Source organism: Poecile atricapillus, chromosome 9, assembly GCF_030490865.1.
Source record: "Poecile atricapillus isolate bPoeAtr1 chromosome 9, bPoeAtr1.hap1, whole genome shotgun sequence".
In the NCBI taxonomy this organism is placed as follows: domain Eukaryota; kingdom Metazoa; phylum Chordata; class Aves; order Passeriformes; family Paridae; genus Poecile; species Poecile atricapillus.
Window position 1 is genome coordinate 5,780,381 of NC_081257.1, and position 21,358 is coordinate 5,801,738.

The following is a 21,358-nucleotide window of genomic DNA, read 5'->3' on the forward strand; positions in this document are numbered from 1 at the left end:
GATTGCTGGTTCCTGGCTTCCTGATGAGGAAGGAGCTGGAATGTTTTGTTAAGGCCCTGGAAAGTCTGGAGAGTCCCTTTTAGCAATTCTTGGAGCTGCTAAAGTTCAGGCTAAGATGCAGCTGGTCACTCACCTGTTTTCAGCTGGTTGTCTACTCAATAATAATCCATGTTTAGGTAGGAAATCATTTAGGTTTCATTTCTATGATTCCATACATGACTGATTGCAAGGGCTTTTGAGCATCGTGCAATTTCTAAAAATGCCGAAATGACTTTAGAGCAGAAGTTCCATTGTGAATTTGAGGATTGGATCCTTTGGGCTTGAAGCAGAATCTATCATCTCCATCCCACCCTTTTATATGTATATCTTATAATGTACACAATTTATTAGTATGGCAGTACCTATGTGTAATTAATAAATAATACACATTTCTGGGGCAGGTGTGCTCCAAAACAGTTTTCCAGCAGGGTTTTGTTCAGGATTGGAAAGGTTTGGTGAGCATTTTTATCTCCATGGGTCAATGTTAGACCTGCACAAGGTCAGCTGAAGTTTCCTCACCAGTGCATCTCAAATCCAGTGTTCCAGCTCTCAGAGAACAGCCCTTGTTCAGCCCAACAGCTGATTTGTTTCAGAAACACAACAATTTGTGTTTCATTAAGTGGATTAAGCAAGTCCCTTAGGAGTGCTCCTCTGAATCATTCAGGATTTTCCCTCAAGAGGAGAAGGAAACTTTTGCCAGGGAAATTGAAACCAATAGAGAAAAAGGAACAACAAATTGTTGATGGTTTGTAGCATATGCAGTTTGACAGCCCAAAAGATATTTGCTCCTACTGAATGCCACATGCAAGTACCACAATTAATGTTTTAAAGATGTGACAAGGTTGAGAGAGCAATTAAGTGTCTTAACAAAGTTCAAGAAGGAGTCTGTGGAAATGATGATGGAATTTTTTGGCTGGTAATACTCCAAGGGCCATTAAAAGTTACAAGAAACTATTTAAATGTTCACTAGTTTTGGGCCTCTTGTTAAAATGTTATGTTTTTCCCAGACACTTGAGGGATTGAGAGGATTTTCTCCCCTTTGATGTAGTCTATCTGCTCTAGGCTAAAAACACACATCAGAAAATAAACTTTTTTAATATTTAATTTTTAATGACATACAGCTGCTGCAGGGAATCTTTTTTTTTTCCTCCTTAACACAGCACAATCCCACCCAGCAAAAGGATCATTTTTATTTTTCACTTTTGTTTTCAGTGCTGCTCAGGGACCAGAGAAAGGCATGGTTCAGCATTTCAGCCTGGGCTGACACTTGCATTCAAATATTTATGGCTTTGAAGTAGAGGTAGATTGGAAAAACACCCATCAGAGTGGTTTATCATCACAAACTGCTTCAGTGAAACCAAAATCTCAGTCCCACTGAAATACAGTTTGGGATGGGTTTTAAGACACCTGTTGGTATTATTTCATATTTTTAACTCTATTTCAAAATATAACAAGTAAAACTGCATATTTATACTGGTGTGAGGTTACAGTGCTACTGCTGAAATAATTCAAAATTATCAGTTCATCTTTTAAAAATCCTGTGGGAAACAACTGTTTAACCCTGATGGGAAATATCATCAGAAGGTATAGGAAAGAACAAGAAAATGTTTAGTTTCCCTATTAAAGAAGCAGTGCCTTCCAATATATTTAAATTATACTGGAATTTTTTTCTTTTTGGTAGTATTAAAAACACCTATTCTCATGTAGGGCTAATTTGTTATCAAACAGAAAGGGAACTTTAGGAAGAGAAGATTTTTAATAATTACCCTTAATTACTAAAATATTTCAACTATTATTGCATGACATGGTATAAATTCATAACCTCATTAATGTGGAAAGCCACGAGATGGGTACAATAATAAAAATATACAGAAAATTAATTATTAATTAATTAATTAATTGATATCCTGAACTTTGGGGAGGAATTTTCACTTAATTCCCAATGCTGTCTATAATGTCATACAGAACGTTTTTATATTAACCTTTAAACTTCTATCCAGGCAGGTACCCAAGCATTAACTGCAATAAATTCAAGCTTTCTCCTTCAGACAGACTTTGCAAATTCTTGTCACATTAACAGGGAGTTTCCAGAAGTTTGGAAGCATTAAAAACTAACCTGAAGACAGTGTGTTTATGAAAATACATGGCTGTACCTATGTTTAGCTTGTCAAAGAAACACAAACCTGGGTGAGCCTGTGGGGGGATCAGCTTTCCTGCCTCTCTGACCCTGAACTGGGCTTCAGCTCTGAAACCCTCAGCTGGAGCTGACTTTTCCTGCCTATTTTAAACAGTTGGGACGGAAAGAAATCTCTAAACCAGGATTTTTTTTTTTCCTCCCAGGAGTTTCTTAGGGGTGCAACTCTAAGGATGCCAAGCGAGGATTGTTTAAAAAGGGAGAACCTGGGGCTGGCTGTGATGGGTTTGAGCTGAGCCATGGGTGCAGAAGAGACATTGTTGGTTAATATTCCCTAAGTTATTATCCTGAGTGGATTTGATTTAATGCTTACTTAGTGTTCAGTGAGAGGAAGGTGGGAGATGTAGGATATATTTCAGTTTTGTATCTTGTATTTTGTGCTTTTTATGGCAGGCTTATGCATTTAGAGCCCTTCTTGACAGCTCTGCAGGGTTGTTTCAAATCTGATCTTTGCCCTCATCTGACACAAGCTGCTTGCTCTGAGAAACTTGTGTCTTATGTAAGCTGCAGGACAAATTCCTGCCCAAATTTCCTAATCAAATTCCTGCCACATCAGCGGGATCCCTGTGTGGAGCACTCTGTCATGTTCTGCTCTAGGTGTGCTCCTGGGGCTGTTGAATGAAATTCTTTCTGACAGAAGAAAGTCATGGCCAAGCAGCTCAACATGAGGGGAGAGGACAATGAGAGAGCAAAGGCTGTTTTGGCAGGAAGCTTTGCTGAGAGTGGAAGAATTCCCCATGAAAACCTGTTTTTTATTGAAATTCTGTACATAAGCATCCAACTGGAGTAAAGCTGTATAGTTGGAAGACATTTCCTGGTTGTTAGACATGATTAATTAATACTGGAACTTCTTCTCAGCCACTTGGACTGAGTGCAAAGGCCAGGGAATGTTCTCTTCACTGGCAGCCTGTCAGCTCATGCTCTCAGTCACATTTTTCCCTGATCACACCAGGTTGATCCCCACAGCTCAGGACTGCAGAGGGAGAGCCCTTCCTGGGCATCCTTCCTCTCTTCGCTCTCCTCACACTGTGGATTTTATCTGTGCACATTTCTCAGTACTGAAGAAAATTCTGGAGGTGAAACCTTCTCACAGCCATTAACAGAATATTAGAAACCAACCTGAATGTGTTTGGAAGGAGGCAGGTGCTGGAAAGAAGGCAGACATTCAGCACTGTGAGGAAGCAGGGAGGAGGAACAGATTAAAAAGAGCAAGCAGAAGTCAGGGAGTGTCTGTAGAGCTGTGAGAAATTCTCTGAATCCCAAATAATCGCTGCTGCTCCATTTTAGAAATTTCATGTACAGATGGGAGTTTTGCAAAGTGCTTCTCTCTTCCATGGGTAGCACTGAAATCCATGCCCAGAATCCCATGTATTTCCTGTGGCACTCCCAGTGGGCACTGCAGGGCTCAGGTGCTGATGATACCTGAGACCTTTTTACGTCTGGGTTTCCATGGCTGCGCTCAGGTCTGTGCTCTGGGCAGTGCTGGGCTCATCCTGGCTGCACAGTTGGGATTTTTGGGATAAGAATGTCTCCTAAACCTTGTGAATGACTGCTGAACAAGCAGCCACTTGGCAGCAGCCAGGAATTGGCTGATGGAGGGCAGTTGGTGGCACAGTCATCAGCACAGTCACTATTTATATCCATTGTTCTCTATCAGGAGCTCACTTGGTTGAGCTTCTTCAACTTGATTTGGGTTGTGGAACCCAGTTGTGAGCAGATACCATTGACCTCTTTGGAGCAGTTAATGCCTTAATGAGCCAGAGATTTTATGACCTTTTTTTGTTTTTTTCAGTAGCTTAAACTATTAATTTAACATCAAAGGATGTGTTAATAACAAGACCAAGTAGATGCTTTTAACAGTAGTGACAGATGATGTTCCTGTTTATTTAGTTATACCAAAGGCAAATCACCCCAACAAACTGAAAGCTCTAATTATAAGATCTTATCAGAGTAATTGCCATTTTTCTGAGATCATACTACCAGTGGAAAGTGAATAGGGCTTTTTTTTTCTCATTTTCATAAGTGTGAAAAATACAGGGCACTCACTGCCTGCACAGGGCACTGCAATCTTCTGGTGCCTGATAAGCCTGAACCTTGCCAAGAGGCAGCTATTGCTCTGTAATCTGCAATTTCCTATTTCTCCTTGGTTATCTGATATGGAAGGGATATATTTATTTTTTTTCAGTGCAAAGTGAAAGCTTTTCATTCTGGGTAGGTTTGGATAATTGTTTTTGGAGGTAACGAGTTTGTGCAGAATGTATTAGCAAAAGGAATTCTGTAATTTTTCTCCCCTAAGTTATCAATATAGAAAGGTGTCCTTGTAACCTACCCAACAATTGTGTGTTCTGGACACTTACTCAAATGGACTCTGACATGGAAATAGAAATATGAGTGGTGAATGATCTTCATCCTATAAAAACCTGGGCTGCTTCTATAGCCTCTGAAAATTCTTCGTTATTTCCTGACTTTCCCTATCTGTGTAAGTGGAAAATGATTCCCTGCAGCCTTGTTGTGTGAAAAACTTGATTCACCAAGTGAAAAGTGTTTTTTATTTCTCTCAAATGATCTCAAAATGAAAGTAGAAATTATTTTATTTTGTCTATTTATTAAAATGCTTGGTTCCAGATTTTAAAGGATTGCTTTATATCTCCTTAATCATTGTTTGGCAGAACTGAACATGTCCACTAAAATTCTCCTGCTAAATGAAATTCATCAATGACTTTTGTTATCTTTAGGTTAAGAAGCCCTTTTAGCAAAGCTGGTATTACAGCTGGGTCCCAGTTTAGGAGAGCCCTAAACATGAACTTAAGTTTTTGGCAAACCCTTTCCACTGATCTTTGATCAGTGCTGGGCTGTGACACAAAACTTTAAATAGCAAGAATCTGCCGAAAGGACATAACGAGCTGCTCTCATTCCCTTTGAAGCCTGTGCAGATTTTGTTGATGTGTTGATGATGCAGGATCAGAACTTTCCATGTAAATTCTAATGGTGATGTTTAGTCGTGAATGGTGATGATGCCACAGCTTTCATCATTATTTTCCTTAAAGATCTGCCTTTTTAATCTCCATAAAACCGTGGTGTTATCCAATCTGTATTATACAAACCCTGCTTTTTTACAGGGATGTTTTATCTTGCTAATTATTGCCTGTGAAAGTCTGTAAACACACAGCCATATTTCCATTTTTTGCAGGTATTATTGACAGCACACAGGTGGAACAGAGGCAGGTGGTAGCTGTGACTGGGGATGGAACCAACGATGGACCAGCACTTAAAAAAGCTGATGTTGGCTTTGCAATGGTATAATCTTGATGTTTGTGCCATTATGAATTTGCTGTAAGGGCTTTTCCATTCAATAAATGTGATGTTGCTTAGTTATTACTTGTCAGTGAAGGAATATATTGGTAGGAAGGAGTTATGGTGACTCAGAATCCTTTAATTCACTTGGATTCACTGGCATTGCTTGTTTTGATACTTCCTGAGGATTTTGTCTAATTAATTATTGGCTTTATGCAGAATCCTGTGCCCATATAGAAAAATGAACTTATTCTTCACAACACAGGGGTTCTCTTTTGCTGTGGTAAAATCCACCACTAAATGGAAAGGTGTCTCCCATGCATACTCTGACTATATATTCTCATTTTTGTCACCAGTTCTGTTTGTGGGTAATCAAAAAGCATCAATGACAAAAGTAACTCAGATGATCAGCAGTCTTTAAGCTGATAAAACACTCAGAGCCATCACCACACGAATTCCTCCACTCTCTGTCAACTCCCTTTTCTGCGGCCTAATTCGCTTTAAAACCAGGCTGAATGCACAAAGTTCAGGCAATATAAAAAACCGTGGGCTCTGGCTATGAAGATTTGTGCTGTCCAGCAGGAATCTCATTCCCAACCCCTTTCCCCAGGGCATCGCTGGCACGGACGTGGCCAAGGAGGCCTCGGACATCATCCTGACGGACGACAACTTCAGCAGCATCGTCAAGGCCGTCATGTGGGGCCGCAACGTCTACGACAGCATCTCCAAGTTCCTGCAGTTCCAGCTGACCGTCAACATCGTGGCTGTCATCGTGGCCTTCACCGGTGCCTGCATCACCCAGGTGAGCCACTCCTGTCACCATCCTGCCGCCATTCCTGTCACCATCCTGCCGCCATCCTGCCGCCATTCCTGCCGCCATTCCTGCCGCCATTCCTGCCGCCATTCCTGCCGCTCCCGCTGGATGGGGCCTTGCAATTTGATTCCTGCTTGCAGGATGCCTTTTCCTTGGTTTTAAAATTAACAGCTGGACACGGTTAAGGGTTAAGGGTTTTTACCTTGGTATTTTATAAGGATTTTTGTGGTGTAGCACTTCACCAAGGCACAGCACGCTGAAATCCGTGCACACGGCAGGTCACGTATACAGTTTTTTAGGCCTTGCAAATCGGCATATCTAACAAAGATGCCCCAATGAGACTCTTGAATTAATAGTGGGATATGTTCTTATCATGAGGTATTTTTTCCTGGATGGGCTTAATCTTAGTTTACAGGATGTATTTTAGAGAGGACCTTGGATTTTCAAGATAGCGTGGGCCTTTCTGGCCTCTGACTGTGAGGCCTTTAGGATGTCTGGTTTTCTGGCTTAATAGAATATCAGGATTGTGTTATCAGACTTAAGGAATTACAAGTATGCATGTTAAGGGCATTGAAAATGCATAAAATGTATATAAAAGAAAAGGTAAAAAATTGTCATGGCATCAAAGTCTCTGGAAATTCTCCTGAGCATTCCAAGGATCAGGCTGCTGATGGTTAAAGGACTGCTGATGTCAGGCTGGATTAATCCATCTTTTTTCCCAAAGGAACTCACTTTTAGGAGCCTTTTTGTCTCCTTTGGTGTTGTCATCCCTGAGCCTGTGATAGTCAAACAGAAAACACCATGGATTGGGAAAGGAGCAGGTTAAGTGAATTTGCCTTTTCCTCTCAGAATACTTCACTAATAAATACATATTTTTTAATGCATTATGGAATGAGGTTATTTTCAAGGCAGCAGTGCTGACACACAGCAGTAACCCCAATCTTTTTGACTGATGAAATTATTTTGTTGCTTTCAGGCAGTTATTTTTAATTCCAGATGCATACGACAAACCAATTAAATGACACATAGAGCTGAACTTAGACCTCTCTGTCTTCCACTCCATTAATCCCTCATTGCAGTCCTGGTGCACATGCAACATGTCCAGGTCCATTTGAAAGAAGCATATCTCAAAGCAAACATGGGTTTTTTTCCCTCAAATTATAATTTTTTTGGGCAATACTTTTTTTTTTTTTTTTCTCTCTAGAGAATAAACAGGATATATGCAGTACAGTGTAAAGTTTTTTTGTTTTAATGAGAAAATAACAAAATGTGGTTTTTAGTGCTGCCAGTCCCTAAAATAATGTATATTTTAGATGCTACAGACAGGTGCTGTCACAAAATGCCTCCCTGGATTGGGATGTGCTGTGGGAAAGCTGATGCTTCCCTCATGGTGCATCACCCAGATGCCCATACCTGTTTCAGCAGGTACATTTCAGCTCAGGCACACCTGAGCAAAGCAATGAATAAGTCATCAGCTCTGCTCCAGGCTAAACTTACATTGGAATCATGGAACTGATCCTTGCAACCAGAAACCCAGGCACCTTAACAAACCCACGAGGTCAAACTTCTCTGGCGCCCTGGCTGACACTCAGAGGCCTGGCAGGTCCCTTGTTGCCACCACTGAGCCAGTGCTGAGGGACAAAATTCGTGGTGTTGCAGCAAAGTTGGATGAATTTCCCTTTGGAAATATTTTCCAGCATATCGAGAAAATGTCCAGCTGTGAAATGATTGTTGCTGGTAACGCTGGAATAAGGTCTAAAACTCTGGGAGGTTTTTACAAGTGGTACAAAACCAGCCAGAATGATGTGCTGACAGCAGGGTGGTGACAGCACCATCACTGATTTTATTAACAATCAGTGTCTGACTACAAACATTTGTTTAAGGTGAAATTTCTTCAGCATTTCTTTGGTTGTTTTGTGAAAGCACGAAGGGAAACTAATTCTATTTGTTAACCAAACATTTTTTTTATCCCTGAAGATGTTAAATGTTGCTGGATCAGTTTATATCGAATCTAAGTGGATGTGAAGTGCATTATCAGTACAAGCATATTCCCCTTTTTAATTCTGGAGCTTTTTTCATCCTTTGAATAAAGGCAATAAATGATTCCCTTGGCTTCTAGAAGGATTTTGATCAGGCCCAGTGCATTTCTCTTGCCCCCAAGGTCTGTGAGACCATCCCTGGGGCTGTTGTCCCTGCTCACGGGCTTTAGTGGGCACCTCCTGGAGCTCCTGGGCTGCTTTGCAAGCAGATTGCTGTGCAATTCCTTCATTTGGCAGTAAAGATGCAAACCCAAAGGAAAGGAATGGGAGAAGCTGAAGTGGAAATGGAAGCAGAAAGGCAGCAGCTCTGTCCTTTGCCACAGTTTATACTCAGTGTGAATAATCTCGAGCTGCTCCTGGTCCTGTCTCATTCAAGAAGGATTTTGCCTCACAAATGCACATTATTGTGTTAGGCTTTGACTCCAGCCAGCCAAAGGACATTCTGTTTGGCTTGAAAGCTTTGCTAAAAATTGCACTTGGGAACATGCTGTACCCTCTGGTTGCTATGAAAATAACTCCAGCACAAAATGCAGGACTCTACCAAAAAAATCTTGCCTACAACAGCCTAGATGCACACATGTACATCCGAACCTGCAGAACTGTGCACAGGTCTGACTGCAAGGTTTTGACTAAAATTTTTTTAGTCCTTTATTTAGTCCAATGTTTTAGTCCTTAACAAATAAACAGAGCTTAAAGCTATAGTTTCCAAAAGGCAGCACAGCTTCCTGTGACCTTCAACATGAACATGAAGAAAGTCCACACTGGACTGAGTTTTCCTCTGTTTTAGGTGGTCACTTTGGCTTTCTCTGACACACAGAATGTTATTTCAGTCCATCATTAATAGTCAGGTTAATGAAGATTACACAGGCTGTTCTTTTGGTGACATTTCATATCTAGAATGAGGAAAATTCTCTGTAGGTAATAACATTTGTTCTGTCCTTCCTCATGCCACCTCTCTGAATAATAATCTGTTCTGCAGTTTGGAACCAGCACACTGGGAAGCTTCAGGATGAAGCTGCTTTTACACTCACCTACTCTTTTTGGTTTATGCTTAAAGGAAGTACAAATATTATAAAATCTTTGCTTGGACTAATCTTTTTTTAAAAAGATGTGCTTTGCAACTTGGTTTGTGCTTTGCAACTTAATGGGCTTAATTTTATTCAGTCCTGATCCTGCAATTGCTCTGGTGTACATGTAAATATGAGGCTGTGGTCATCTCCCTGCAGGACTCCAAGTGAAACCACAGCAATTCTGAATTAATGAATTAATTAATGACTGTGAGTGTGGTGGCAGTGAAGCCAGCCCTCCAAGGGGCACCCAGAGAGTTCATTGCCCACGCAGGGGATGATTTGTTTGGTCCAGAGCACCTTGGGAGGCCCATGGAGAGGCTTAAGAAAAACATTAGGCAGAACCTGGGACCATTAGTGGCCATTTTAATAATCTGCTGCTTTTTCCCTCAGACAGATTAATGAAGTGAGGGGTTTTGCCAATTCCACTTCAGGGTACTGCTGTTTATTTTAATTCTGTTAATTTTAAGTAAATATAATTTTATTTTTCATCTACCCAATGCCTGCTTCAAGAAGATGCTGCAATGTATTAGATATTAGAGGTTAGATATTAGATATTAGGGAATATCTATGATTTCTGTTTTGTCCTGCCTTGCTGTTTCAGTAGATAGTGATGTGTACAGAGTGTCTGTGACCCTCTCTACTGCTCCAGTGCCAGATAAAGCTCGTGCAGGACAAACAGTGGGCTGTCAAAGAGCTTATTATGCACAGCACCAATGCAAATGGTTGTTTCTCTTGTCTCCCCTGGCTCCCAGCACGAAGTCATGTTAAGGTGACAGCAACCATATTCTAAGCAGCATAAGAATTACAGATCCAGTGTCACCTGCTGACAGGCTTAGCAGGGCTGCTGCCACAGCCACCCCTCCAAGGGATCTCACTTACACGGGGCCCTGTTTCAGTTTACAGCAGCTCAATCTATAAGCCACAAGATCTGAATTTTCAGCTAATAATGAACTTCTGTGTTGTGAGTCTGTGGTTATGTAAGGAGCTCTGAGATCTGGGTCATCCAGGAAAGCAGAGCTTGGAGAAGTCCCTGGTGGGAAGCTGACTCAGGAGCCCTCAGTCTGGGCTGCAGGGGTGTTTTTAGCTCTGTGTCTGTGTGAGCACAGACCCTGGAGGAGTTCACACCTCTGGTTACTCCCAGAGAGGTTTGTGTGGCTCAGTGCAGCTGAGCTGGGCCCATTCACCTTATTTTTAATTAATTTAATTCATTTCCCTCTTGCTGCCTTCCCTGTGGTGCCCACTGCACACCTTTAGTGTGATCAGGGTGTGGTGGCCTTGAGCAGTTTGTGCAGAGCTGTTCTTCCTCTTCTGCAGCCACTGCCTCAGCTTAAACCATCGTTTGTTTTTCCAGCGGCTTTATGAGTTACAAACTTTTATATTCTGACTTCATTCTCTGAATAACAGTTCTGCAGAGCCCCTGATTGATTCAGTGAGGGTGGTTCTTTGGAGCTCTGCCCACGATTCCTGTGAGTTTTGTGCCTGCAGTGAGTCACTGCTCCCGTCTCTGGGTGTCCCACGGAGCTCTGGACGGGCTCAGCCCGCTCCCCGTCCCCAACCAACCCCCAGCACCCAGAGGATATCAGCTCATTACGTCTGGAGCTGTTCAAAGTGATCTGGGTATGAACAAAATGAAGATTTTAAAATGCAGCTCACTCAAATGGAAACAGTTTTTTACTGGAGCCATGAAGCAAGCGGGTTTCTCTCCGTGCCAGATTCGCTCTGCGGCTCCAACTGTTGAGGAAACCGTAACTCTTTGAGAAGGCTGCACTGAAGAAAGGGAGGACAAAGGCTGTGTTTTAACATTTCACATTCAAATTATTATTCCTGCACTTTGAGAGAGACTTAATGTTTTAGCAGACATTAGGAGCTGAAAACAGTGACTCCATAGGACATTATGTTTGGAAAATTAAATGTTAATTAAAAGGCACCGTAGCAATGAACTGATGCATGAATCACTGATTGTTTTTACAGATCTGGTTCAAAAAAATGAGGATGATCTATACTTACATGTATAAGGCAGTAATTTACGTGGTTATAATGTTTTACTGCAGAACTGTACTTGGCAAATCTAAAATAATAGCACTGGCAAACTTGAAGAAGCTGTAATATAAAGTCAAAGTCTGTACTGTTTAGCTTTGTTTTGGCAAGGCAAGGGAATGGAATCGAGGATGCCACTTCCATACAATTAGCAGACAGTGTGATCTAGCAGCACAGTGACTTTTTTGCATTAATGTGTAGAAAGGTAACTCCCAGAAATGCTCATTTTTATGAATCCCTGCATGTGTTCTGTGGCAAACGGGAGTAAAGAGGTAAGGGTGAAAATACCTTTTTGTTCCTTGGCAGCTTGTCATCTAAATCAAAAGTAACAAGCTCTACAATTTGTGAGCCTCTGCGTGTCACAAAAGATTTGTAGCTTGTTTCCAGCCTGTGGCGATTTGTACTTTTAAGTGTTTCCAAGATGAAGAGTAACATCACTTGATTTAAGGGACATTTTCCTTTTACCTCTAGGCCAAAGCTAACCTATTCCAAGGTCGAGGGAAAGGAATTTGATGAATAAGTGGTGATTTTGGGTGGTTCACATCCCCAAAGTTTTCAGAGAGGGAATTAAGAATTATTGGCTGGGCAATTAGTGGCTATAACACAGAGAAAATAAGGTTGATTTGCATCCCACTTGCATAAGTGCCTGAAATCTGCAGTGGAAGCCTAAGCTCCTTAGCTGATATGTATTTTCCTCGGTTTCCACCAACTAATCAGAAATCAGATAGAGTTGCAGTGGAAATTTCATTCCACTGCCTGCCCAGACTAATGTGTATTTAATGTTTTGGCTTCAGCCTCGAATGAGCTCTCACACTCGACTGAGCAGCGTAGCACAGCCAATAATAGATAATTATTAGGGGCACCACAGCCACCCAAGGTGATTGGCAGTGTGAAATGGTGAGAACGTGTTGTTGCCAAAACTGATGACTGCCAATTACAGTTGTGTGATTTAGAGACCGAAATAACCTGCCTTTTCCATTCTGCTGGGAATATGGCAGCCTCTGACAGGCACCTGAACCTCTGACTCTGTCTGTTAAATGTAACAGGGAAATTTGGTTTTATTGACAGAGAATTCAGCGCGTGAAGAGGAAATTGAGTTATTGTAGCTGATCAAAGCAAAGAATGTTGCTCAAACTTATTAATGAGACAGGCAAAAACATGACAAGGAAAATTTCTTCAGCAGAAAAGATGTTTTCCTTTTTACCTGTGTCCTATTGATGGTCTGTGAGCTCCAGCCACAAACTGCTTTTTACTGCAAGTACTCTCTTGATTGGAGCCATTAGTGTTAATAAAAATTAATGAAGTCTCCATTTGGGATGAAGGTTGTCCTGATCACTTTTAGTTTTTTTAGCCACCTCTAAAGACAAAGACATTTCCTGTTTCTGCAGCTGCATTTCAAATGAATGAGCTGAGCTCTCCAGTTAATGCAACCCATTACCAAGAGGTCAAGAATCTATTAATGCTAGTTGTCCTCCTTGCCATGATGAACCCAACCTGTAAGACTTAGAAACAGGATGCTACTTTTCTCTACCCTTTGAATGAGCCAAAAAGTTTTTGTTGTTTTTTTTTTTTAATTAATGAAATGCATCAAAATCTGTGTAAATGTGTTAAAAATGTGTCTTTAAGGGGAAATAATTTTTTATCTCAAGGGAGAGTTGGAATCTAAACCAGATGCTCAAAAGTCTGAAGCACTTACCCTTGTTTTCTGTCAGTCCTTGGGATACTGAATGCATGTTGGCCCTTGTTCTTTTATGGTATTTCATTAAAAATGAACATTTAACCCTTTGAAGAAAGGCCAGAGCTCTGAGGGAGTTCTGTTGGCTTTGCTTTGCTTTGTATCCTGTCCTCTAAGGTTTTTTTTGCTTTGCTGCTGTAGTGCCATGGTAATGAAATACATAAAAATAGTGCTCCCCCCTCCAGCTTTCACACAGCAGAGTAACTCAATTTCATGATGAAATTTGTCATGTTGATGCCTTATTATTTTGGTGATTCTTTTTTTCCTCATAAAAATGGTCAGTTTGGAGCAGGAATCAGACCTTGCTAACGCTGCCTGTTCTATACAGAGTCTAAAGGCACAAGAGTTTGGTTTTTTTTTGTTTTCCCTCCCCTGGCTTCTTGAAGCACCTCTCTCCTCTTACAGCTGCTCCAGCTGTAAAACAAAACATCAAAACTTCGTTAGAGTTGTCCAGTCCTCCTGAGATCTTTGTAACTTTGCTTAATTTAGTTAATTTTGGGGGATTTTGAACATGACCTAAAGTCCTCTGTATTATGACCACAGACTTTATGGGATTGTGTGAGGAAAGAGCTCCTTCTAGTGACTGGAGAGCTGCTTCAGAAACCACAGCCTGCCTCATATGCCAATATTTGGGGTTTTTAATTCCATTTCCATAGTTCCAAATATGCTTTCCGTTCACTTGTGAAATAATAGGTTGTCTTGCTTTTTCATGTTTGATTTAGTTTAATAGATTTCAGATTATTTTTTATCAAAATATCAGGCCTTTGTTTTTATTATGTCACTACTGTTAAAGATCTTAAATAAGTGTCATGTGTCAAGATGCTGCCGTAATTGTTCCATAAATTTTTAATAATTTCAAGCTGTCTCTGAAAAAAAAAAAAAAAAAGTTAGGTAGGTTTTAGTATGAAGAAAATGTTACTTTTTAATCTGTCTCAATATAATTTTTCTTCCAGGAGAGAAACTTGGATTCTCTAGTTATATCTAAATTCAGCTGAAAATTCAAGCACGATGCGTGAAGGAGCGCAGAGCATTGCGATAGGTGCTCTAAAGAGTTATTGTCATGCTTGGTATGAGTTTTGTGGTTGCAAATGGTGCTGATTTAGTGCCTGCAGGCAGATAATTTCTCTCTGCTCAGATCCTCGTGCTCCTGGTCCTGCAGAAGGAACGGAAGAAGGGTCTCAGTACCTCCATGAGGGGATTTCTGAATCCCATGGGAAAAATGAACCCCCAGCGAGGCTTTTCCCGGGAAATACAAAACTTCCTGATTTTTTCCCCTCAGGACTCTCCCCTGAAGGCTGTGCAGATGCTGTGGGTGAACCTGATCATGGACACATTCGCCTCGCTGGCGCTGGCCACGGAGCCGCCGACCGAGGCGCTGCTGCTGCGCAAACCCTACGGCCGCAACAAGCCACTCATCTCCCGCACCATGATGAAGAACATCCTGGGCCACGCTGTCTACCAGCTCACCCTCATCTTCACCCTGCTCTTTGTCGGTGAGAGGCTCTCCCAGGCTCGGTGCCCAGCTCACAGGCAGCTGGGCTGTGCGGCCAAAGCCTCAGAATGCTTTAGGTGTAACGAGTTAACGCGAGTTAACTCTGCCTTTGTCATCCTGGGGGATGGGATGGGATGGGATGCGATGGGATGGGATGGGATGGGATGGGATGGGATGGGATGGGATGGGATGGGATGGGTGGGGTGGGATGGGATGGGGTGGCGTGGCGTGGCGTGGCGTGGCGTGGCGTGGCGTGGCGTGGCGTGGCGTGGCGTGGCATGGCATGGCATGGCATGGGAAGCACAGCAGGCCTCATGTTGTTGTCACTTCCCATATTTTTTACCCTGGGGATGGCCCCATTGTGCTTTTTTGCCCCCTCATAAAATACAGGTTTGGGCTTTGGTAAAAGTTTGTAACAAAGCACAGCATAGAAGGTGATGTTGTAATAGTAGAATCCACACTGCTGCTTCTATACTGAAATTTCTTTGTGAGATTTGTCGTGGGGAGTAGGGACACAAAAACAAATTTAAAAAAAAGCCACAAAACAAACCTCAGTAAAAATCAAGATCCATTTTACCGAGAGCAAAGTGTTGTCCACAGTCCAGAAATAATGTTGATCTTAAGTGGTATGGAAAGTAAATAATCGGCATTAAGTGATACAAATAACACTCTGCTTTGACATTTAATTTCTGGAATGGATATTAAAAGGGGGCAAAAAGTCTAATTTATTGGATTACTGAATTCTTCTTCAGGCCTTGCTGGTAACGGTTGCTTTTTATAGGTTGTATTTTGGAGAGGGAAGGGAAGGAGGAGAAATGTTTCTTGCTGCAGGGAATAGTAGGAGCTAATAATAGATTCTGTTGCTCCACAATAATAACTGAACTCTCTCAAAGGACAGATGATTTTTTCTGTTGGGTGTTGTCTTCTCGTCACTTTGTAGTTGCTGTTAAATCACATGTTGTCTTTCAGATTTTTTTACCTTATGTACAGACTTCCAGTTAAGCAGAAAACGTAAATTTGCGATTTTTTAGGAGGCTTTTGAGCTCCATTGTGAAAGCTTTGTTCCCTTTGTGGCCATGTGGCAGTTTATTTGGGATTCTCAGAGGAGGTGATGATCTGTTCACAGTGGAATTAAACTAAAAGAATTGCCAGGTTTCTGAAGAGAGGTGGTCTCTAACACTGCTAGGTTTACAAGGAATTCTGAGAATGTCTGCATTAGGAAATTAGAATTTCAGGTTCTCTAAAACAGGTGAAAAAACTCTTGGTAATTCATGTGATATGAATCTTGGAACAAGAACTTCTGTGAACTTTATGGGGAGTTAGAAAGGCTTCTTGATGAGTTTTATGGTTTAAAATACTTTATACTGAGCCAGATGAACAGCAAACCAAGGTTTTGCCCCCATTCTAATTGCTCCTGTGTGTCTTTGGAAAACTCCTGCATACTTTGAAGGATACATCCCATCCAATTTTCTGATAAGCCTTGGAAATAGTATTTTCCTTTCTAAACTCCACAAGGCTCAGCTTTGCAGTGACATGATGTGCAAAACTCACCGCTCCTGTAATTAAATTTCAAATTAGTAAGAATTATTTCTAGCTTGATCAAATAATGCTTCCTTTCTTTTGTAGGGGGTTTCTTCAGAGACCAGTACATCAAGTTTTTCTTCTTTTTTTAAATTTTTAATTTTTTTTTTAAATTTATTGTGTTTGAACATACAGTAAATGTCTTTGAGGCATCAGAAATTCAGAATTCACTGTCTGGTCCTGTCAGGCTGTGGTACAAAAAAGAAAAAAAAAACCAACTTTACTTTTTGAAAACACATCACAGCTTTAGTTACTCATCATGGGTTATATCTTGCTTTTTTATTGGTCACGTCTATGAGTGAAAGCCAAATTATCAAACTAAACAGAAGCGCCTGCTGCTGATCAACCCCAAATCTATTTAAAACGAGTGGTGTCTGTGTTTTTTGTTGTTGATATCCTTCAATACTTGTCAGATGTTACTGGATTAGTAGATGGGTAAAATCTGATGAAGAGGGGTGGCTTCTAACCACTGCAGAAAATCCAAACACACTGGCAACAACCTTAAGATTTTGTTGCACCTGAAAGCGTTGAGCTCTTTGAGTAATTCCTGCTTGGGGAGATAAAAGCAGGGCTGACAATGTTGTGTAGGTGTGGAGTTGTTAGATAGGAGCCAGCATTTGAAAAGCTTCTTGCTCAGTTGAGATGTGTTTTGCTCATTGGTGCAAGAAAAGTTGTACCTAGGAAGGTGTGAAAGCAGAGCAGGGAAGGCAACAGGCTAACGGAAACAAGGGGAATATAAATTAATTTGATCCATTCCGGAGGAAACTTTTATTTTTGTCTTCCACCTAGGTGAGAAAATGTTTAAGATTGACAGTGGGAGGAACGCCCCGCTTCACTCTCCTCCTTCTGAGCACTACACCATCATCTTCAACACCTTTGTCATGATGCAGCTCTTCAACGAGATCAACGCCCGCAAAATCCACGGCGAGAGGAACGTCTTCGATGGCATCTTCAGAAATCCCATTTTTTGCACTATTGTCCTGGGTACATTCGCTATCCAGGTAATGCTCTGGGCAGGAATCTGATGCCTTCAGAGGCTCCCTAGAACAGAGGCTGGACTGAGTTAGAGGAATAAAATAGGGATTTATTAAAAGGCCTTTAAAGGATGCACCTTGGGCAGTCCAAGAGCCCGGATGTGGCTCCACCCAAGATGGACCATGAGTCATGAGTTTTCACACTTTTATAGGTTTTGGTCCATTTCATATTGGGGTGAATTGTGCAATTCCAGCTGCAGGTGATGCAGTCCCATCCTCCCTGATTGCTCTCCTGTTTGTACTTTTTGGGCCTGGAGCTGCAGCGGTGTCCTTGGTTCTGGGGCTGGAAAAGGATTGTTGTGTGTGCCTGAGCTGTGAGGAGAACTTGCTGACACTTTGTATGAAGTTCAGAGTTATATACTAATGCAGTACAGAATCTGCAAAATATGAAAGCTAAAACTTAAGGCATCAAATCCTTTACTGTTCATCAGAAATCCACCCTAAGTTGTTTGGGGCTTTCCTTCTCTGTGTTTTCTTTTTAATTTTTATTTTAAATCTAAGTGCAGCACAAGGCCCATTTAATAGTAAACCACTTGGTTTCATGTATTATCTCAATCAATACACGTGTTAATAATGGAAAATGTTATGTAGCCATATCAATAAACCAGAAATTTTGATCCTTAAAACTGAGATAATTCTTAAATTAATCTTAGCATGTACAATAATACTGGACATCATTGATATTGTAACTGGTTTTTAAAGAAGAAATTGTTTAATAGCATACCAACAAAGCATTTTACAATTACTTATTACTCCTTGAAAAGATAAATTTACCTTCAAACAGCTGATGTTGGACTGTTCTTCTGTTCAATGCCACTGCCCAATGCTGCTCAGTATTCCCAGCAATAATGCCCCTGGATTGTGATCCCTCTTGTTCCCCTCCTGAGTTTGCTGTCCCATCACAAGTGAACATAATCACAGTAATACACATTTTTCCCAAATTTTTCTTCTGTTGAGAATTCCTCCTTCTGCTCCTGGCATCCATCCTGTAATTGATACTATTTGATATTGTCATTTAGATATCTATTTATTGTCATTATTGCTCAGCTCTGCAGTGGCAGCTCATTATTGGCACCTTTCTCCTGGGAGGGGGAAGGAGGAGGAAAGAGCAGTTTGAACTTGGACTGCAGTGATTTGAAAAGGGAAACTCCTCAATAAATTGAATATTGGAGGAACTGAATACTGAAGTGATAGGAGCTTCACAGGGATGGTCTTTAACAGCTAATTCAAAATAATGAGTTTAAAACTTGGACAATTTAAATCTCTGGATGCAATTTCAGGTCCCTGATTTTGCAGCAGCAATATTAACAAGAAATATCAATAATTTCTGATTTTCAGTTAGTAAAACCTTCTCTGACTGTGTGTTTTTATCCTGCTGAAGGTGTGGGGTTCTCCCACCCCCTTTCTCCAACAGATCTGGAGTTTTCTGTACCCTCTGTCTCCCTCTGATGCACATCTGTAAATGCACAATAAAATGCTACTCAGAGAGAAAAGTCTCTCTTGCAATGAATATGCCAAAATAATAATAATAATAATAATGCTCACTTTTAATTGGGGATGCAGAAGTTTGTGAGGTTTGTTGGGGTTTTTATTTGGGACCAAAACTTTGCAGCTTTTTTTTTTTTTTTTTTTTTTTGTCTGGTTGTGGGGTTTTGTTGTTGTTGTTTGGTTTTGTTTTGTTTTTTGTTTTGTTTTGCTGCCTTTTCCCCCCGAAAAACTGACCCCCTTTCCTTAATGCTTCTCTTTGTAGATAGTAATTGTCCAGTTTGGAGGAAAACCATTCAGCTGCTCTCCCCTGCAGCTGGACCAGTGGATGTGGTGTGTATTTATTGGATTAGGAGAGCTGGTGTGGGGTCAGGTAAGCATTCAGGAAGCTGCACATTCAAAGGTGTGATGTTGTTGATATTCCTGTTTTTCCTTGCTCTCTCTCAGTGCCCACTGAACCCCAAGGCTCTCTCTGAGAGCTTCAAGGAGAGATTTCTTAGTAAGGATCCTTTATCCCTCTGTTCCTTTGGGTTTCTTTGTTAATTTTCATATCTTTCCTTTCTAGCAGGGTAATTGCTATCTTCAGTTAGGCTTTTCAGTCAGGGTCATCTTCAGGTAGGCTTTTTTGTGGAAGATGTTGAGTCACAACTTAAGTCTTTCAGTCACAAAAAAATGCAGCAAAAGTAAATGCACTGTGAACTTCCCTGGAAGATAATTCCTCCTGTAGGATGTGGAAGAAGTTTTGGAGATGAAATGAATGGTCAACCAACCCATTCCCTTGCTGAAATTGTCATTCTGGCTACTGTCATAGATAAAATTCCAGTGTCTTTAAAATGTTCCCACAGTGATTCTCCATCCACCTAATTCTGTGTGTGAAGGATGAAAGAGGGAGTTCAAAACCAAACATACAAAAAAAAAGGATATTTTTGACTTTAAGAGTTGTTGAAAAGCTCAGTTAAATTAATGTGAATGTGTCCTTTTTCAATTTCTAGATCCTCTGTCATCATTGGCTGATATATAATTATATATTGATGACAAAACAAACGTCAATGAAATGATATTAAATAAATCTGGATTAACTCTCTGGAAGTGATATACAGACACAATTAATATTGTTAATATTCGACATTATTCTTTTATGTGCAAATGCAGGTTGCAAAGCTAATAATAATAATAATAATAATAATAATGATGATATTTTTTTCACCTCTGAATACATTAACAGGGTATTTAAGTTGCTGCCAGCTGGTGCAGTAAAGAAAAATGTGAAGTTACATTTTTTTCTCTCAGATGTAAAGAGATTTGTAGGTGCACAGTTTGCCTCTATGAAGAGTCAAGAAATTGCCCACTGCAATTGAATTCTGCTGTGGTTCTGCTGGAATTGTAGTGAATAAATGCTGGCTTTAAAATCTGATTATTTGTTCTCTTCTGGGAAAAAAATAACTTTTTTTGACAGTTTGGCCACATTTTTCTTTAGAAATAAGCTCAGAATCAGAAAAGCTTTTAATATATATCTGGCTGAAAACCACCCCTATTAGATGATTCTGTTGTAATTATTACTTGAGGCTGGGATTTGACTTAAGGCCTTACAGGAAGAAGACCTAAAATCAGTTTGATAATCTCAGAAAGGATTTTTTGGGGTTTTTTTCCCAACTGTTTGGAAAATATACAAACTTTTGGAGAAAGGGAAAGTCAAGCAGGGAGAGGGAGAAGAATCCAACCTGCTTTATTCAGCTGTGAAAATTTCCCACAGCCTTTGATCAATTTTTTGGCTTCTACATTTTGTTTTCTGTGGCTATAACCATCAAGAACTAATACAAATATCAGCATTTTTTTTTTTCACTTTGCTTGCCCCAGGTTTATTGTGAGACCTGGGACATTAAATTACAACTAGTATTAGAACACCTCCATACTTTTATCACTGAGAAGATAGCACATACAGAGGGGAAAAAAATCTGTCTTGTGGTCATTATTTAGTGACCAGAAAAGAAAAAAGGATGTTAAAACCAATAAGTTTTGTCCATCTTTACATGATTTACAGTCTGTGGCAAGGCCTTTCTTCATGCAGCTCTTCAGTGAGAGAGAATTCTTTTCCTTTAGCAGTGATGCTTCTCTTCCATCTCAGCCTTTCCTCTGCTGCTGTGACTCATTCTAATTCAGCACAAAACAAATTTGTTTTTTTTTTTATTCTATTTTTTTTAAAATCCATGTCCTGAACCCGCTGTTCTTGTGAGCCATGAAAAGCAATCAAGATTTCCCTGTTTTGTTGCCAAAGCAGGCACTTCTGAAAGGAATTTAAGGAGAAGTTTCCAGGAAGTCAATTTGAGATGCTTTGAGGGACAGTTTTTTGACAGCTCCCATCTCTTCTGAAAGCCAAGACTTTCTAAAGTATTTCATATCCCATTCCCAGAATTATTGATCTCTTATTAAAACTGTGATCATTTTTCTGTGAATGATATTTAGTTCTTCAATCTATTGAGCCTGTGTCCTGAACTTGGTGGGTGTTGGAAGATACAGCAAAGCAATGAATAATGAAAAAAGAAT

At 40.5% G+C, this 21,358-nt stretch overlaps 1 protein-coding gene across 5 annotated transcripts in view; it reads left to right on the top strand.

The window, feature by feature from the left end:
* The window catches only part of ATP2B2 (ATPase plasma membrane Ca2+ transporting 2), a 398,648-nt gene that overhangs the window by 355,374 nt on the left and 21,916 nt on the right, over positions 1–21,358 (top strand). For all 5 annotated transcript variants that reach the window (XM_058845506.1, XM_058845507.1, XM_058845511.1 and 2 more), the window contains 5 exons: positions 5,424–5,530; positions 6,138–6,329; positions 14,502–14,715; positions 17,085–17,296; positions 19,080–19,187. In XM_058845506.1, coding sequence (XP_058701489.1) covers positions 5,424–5,530; positions 6,138–6,329; positions 14,502–14,715; positions 17,085–17,296; positions 19,080–19,187 — 833 coding nt within the window. The remainder of the gene's footprint in view (positions 1–5,423; positions 5,531–6,137; positions 6,330–14,501; positions 14,716–17,084; positions 17,297–19,079; positions 19,188–21,358) is intronic.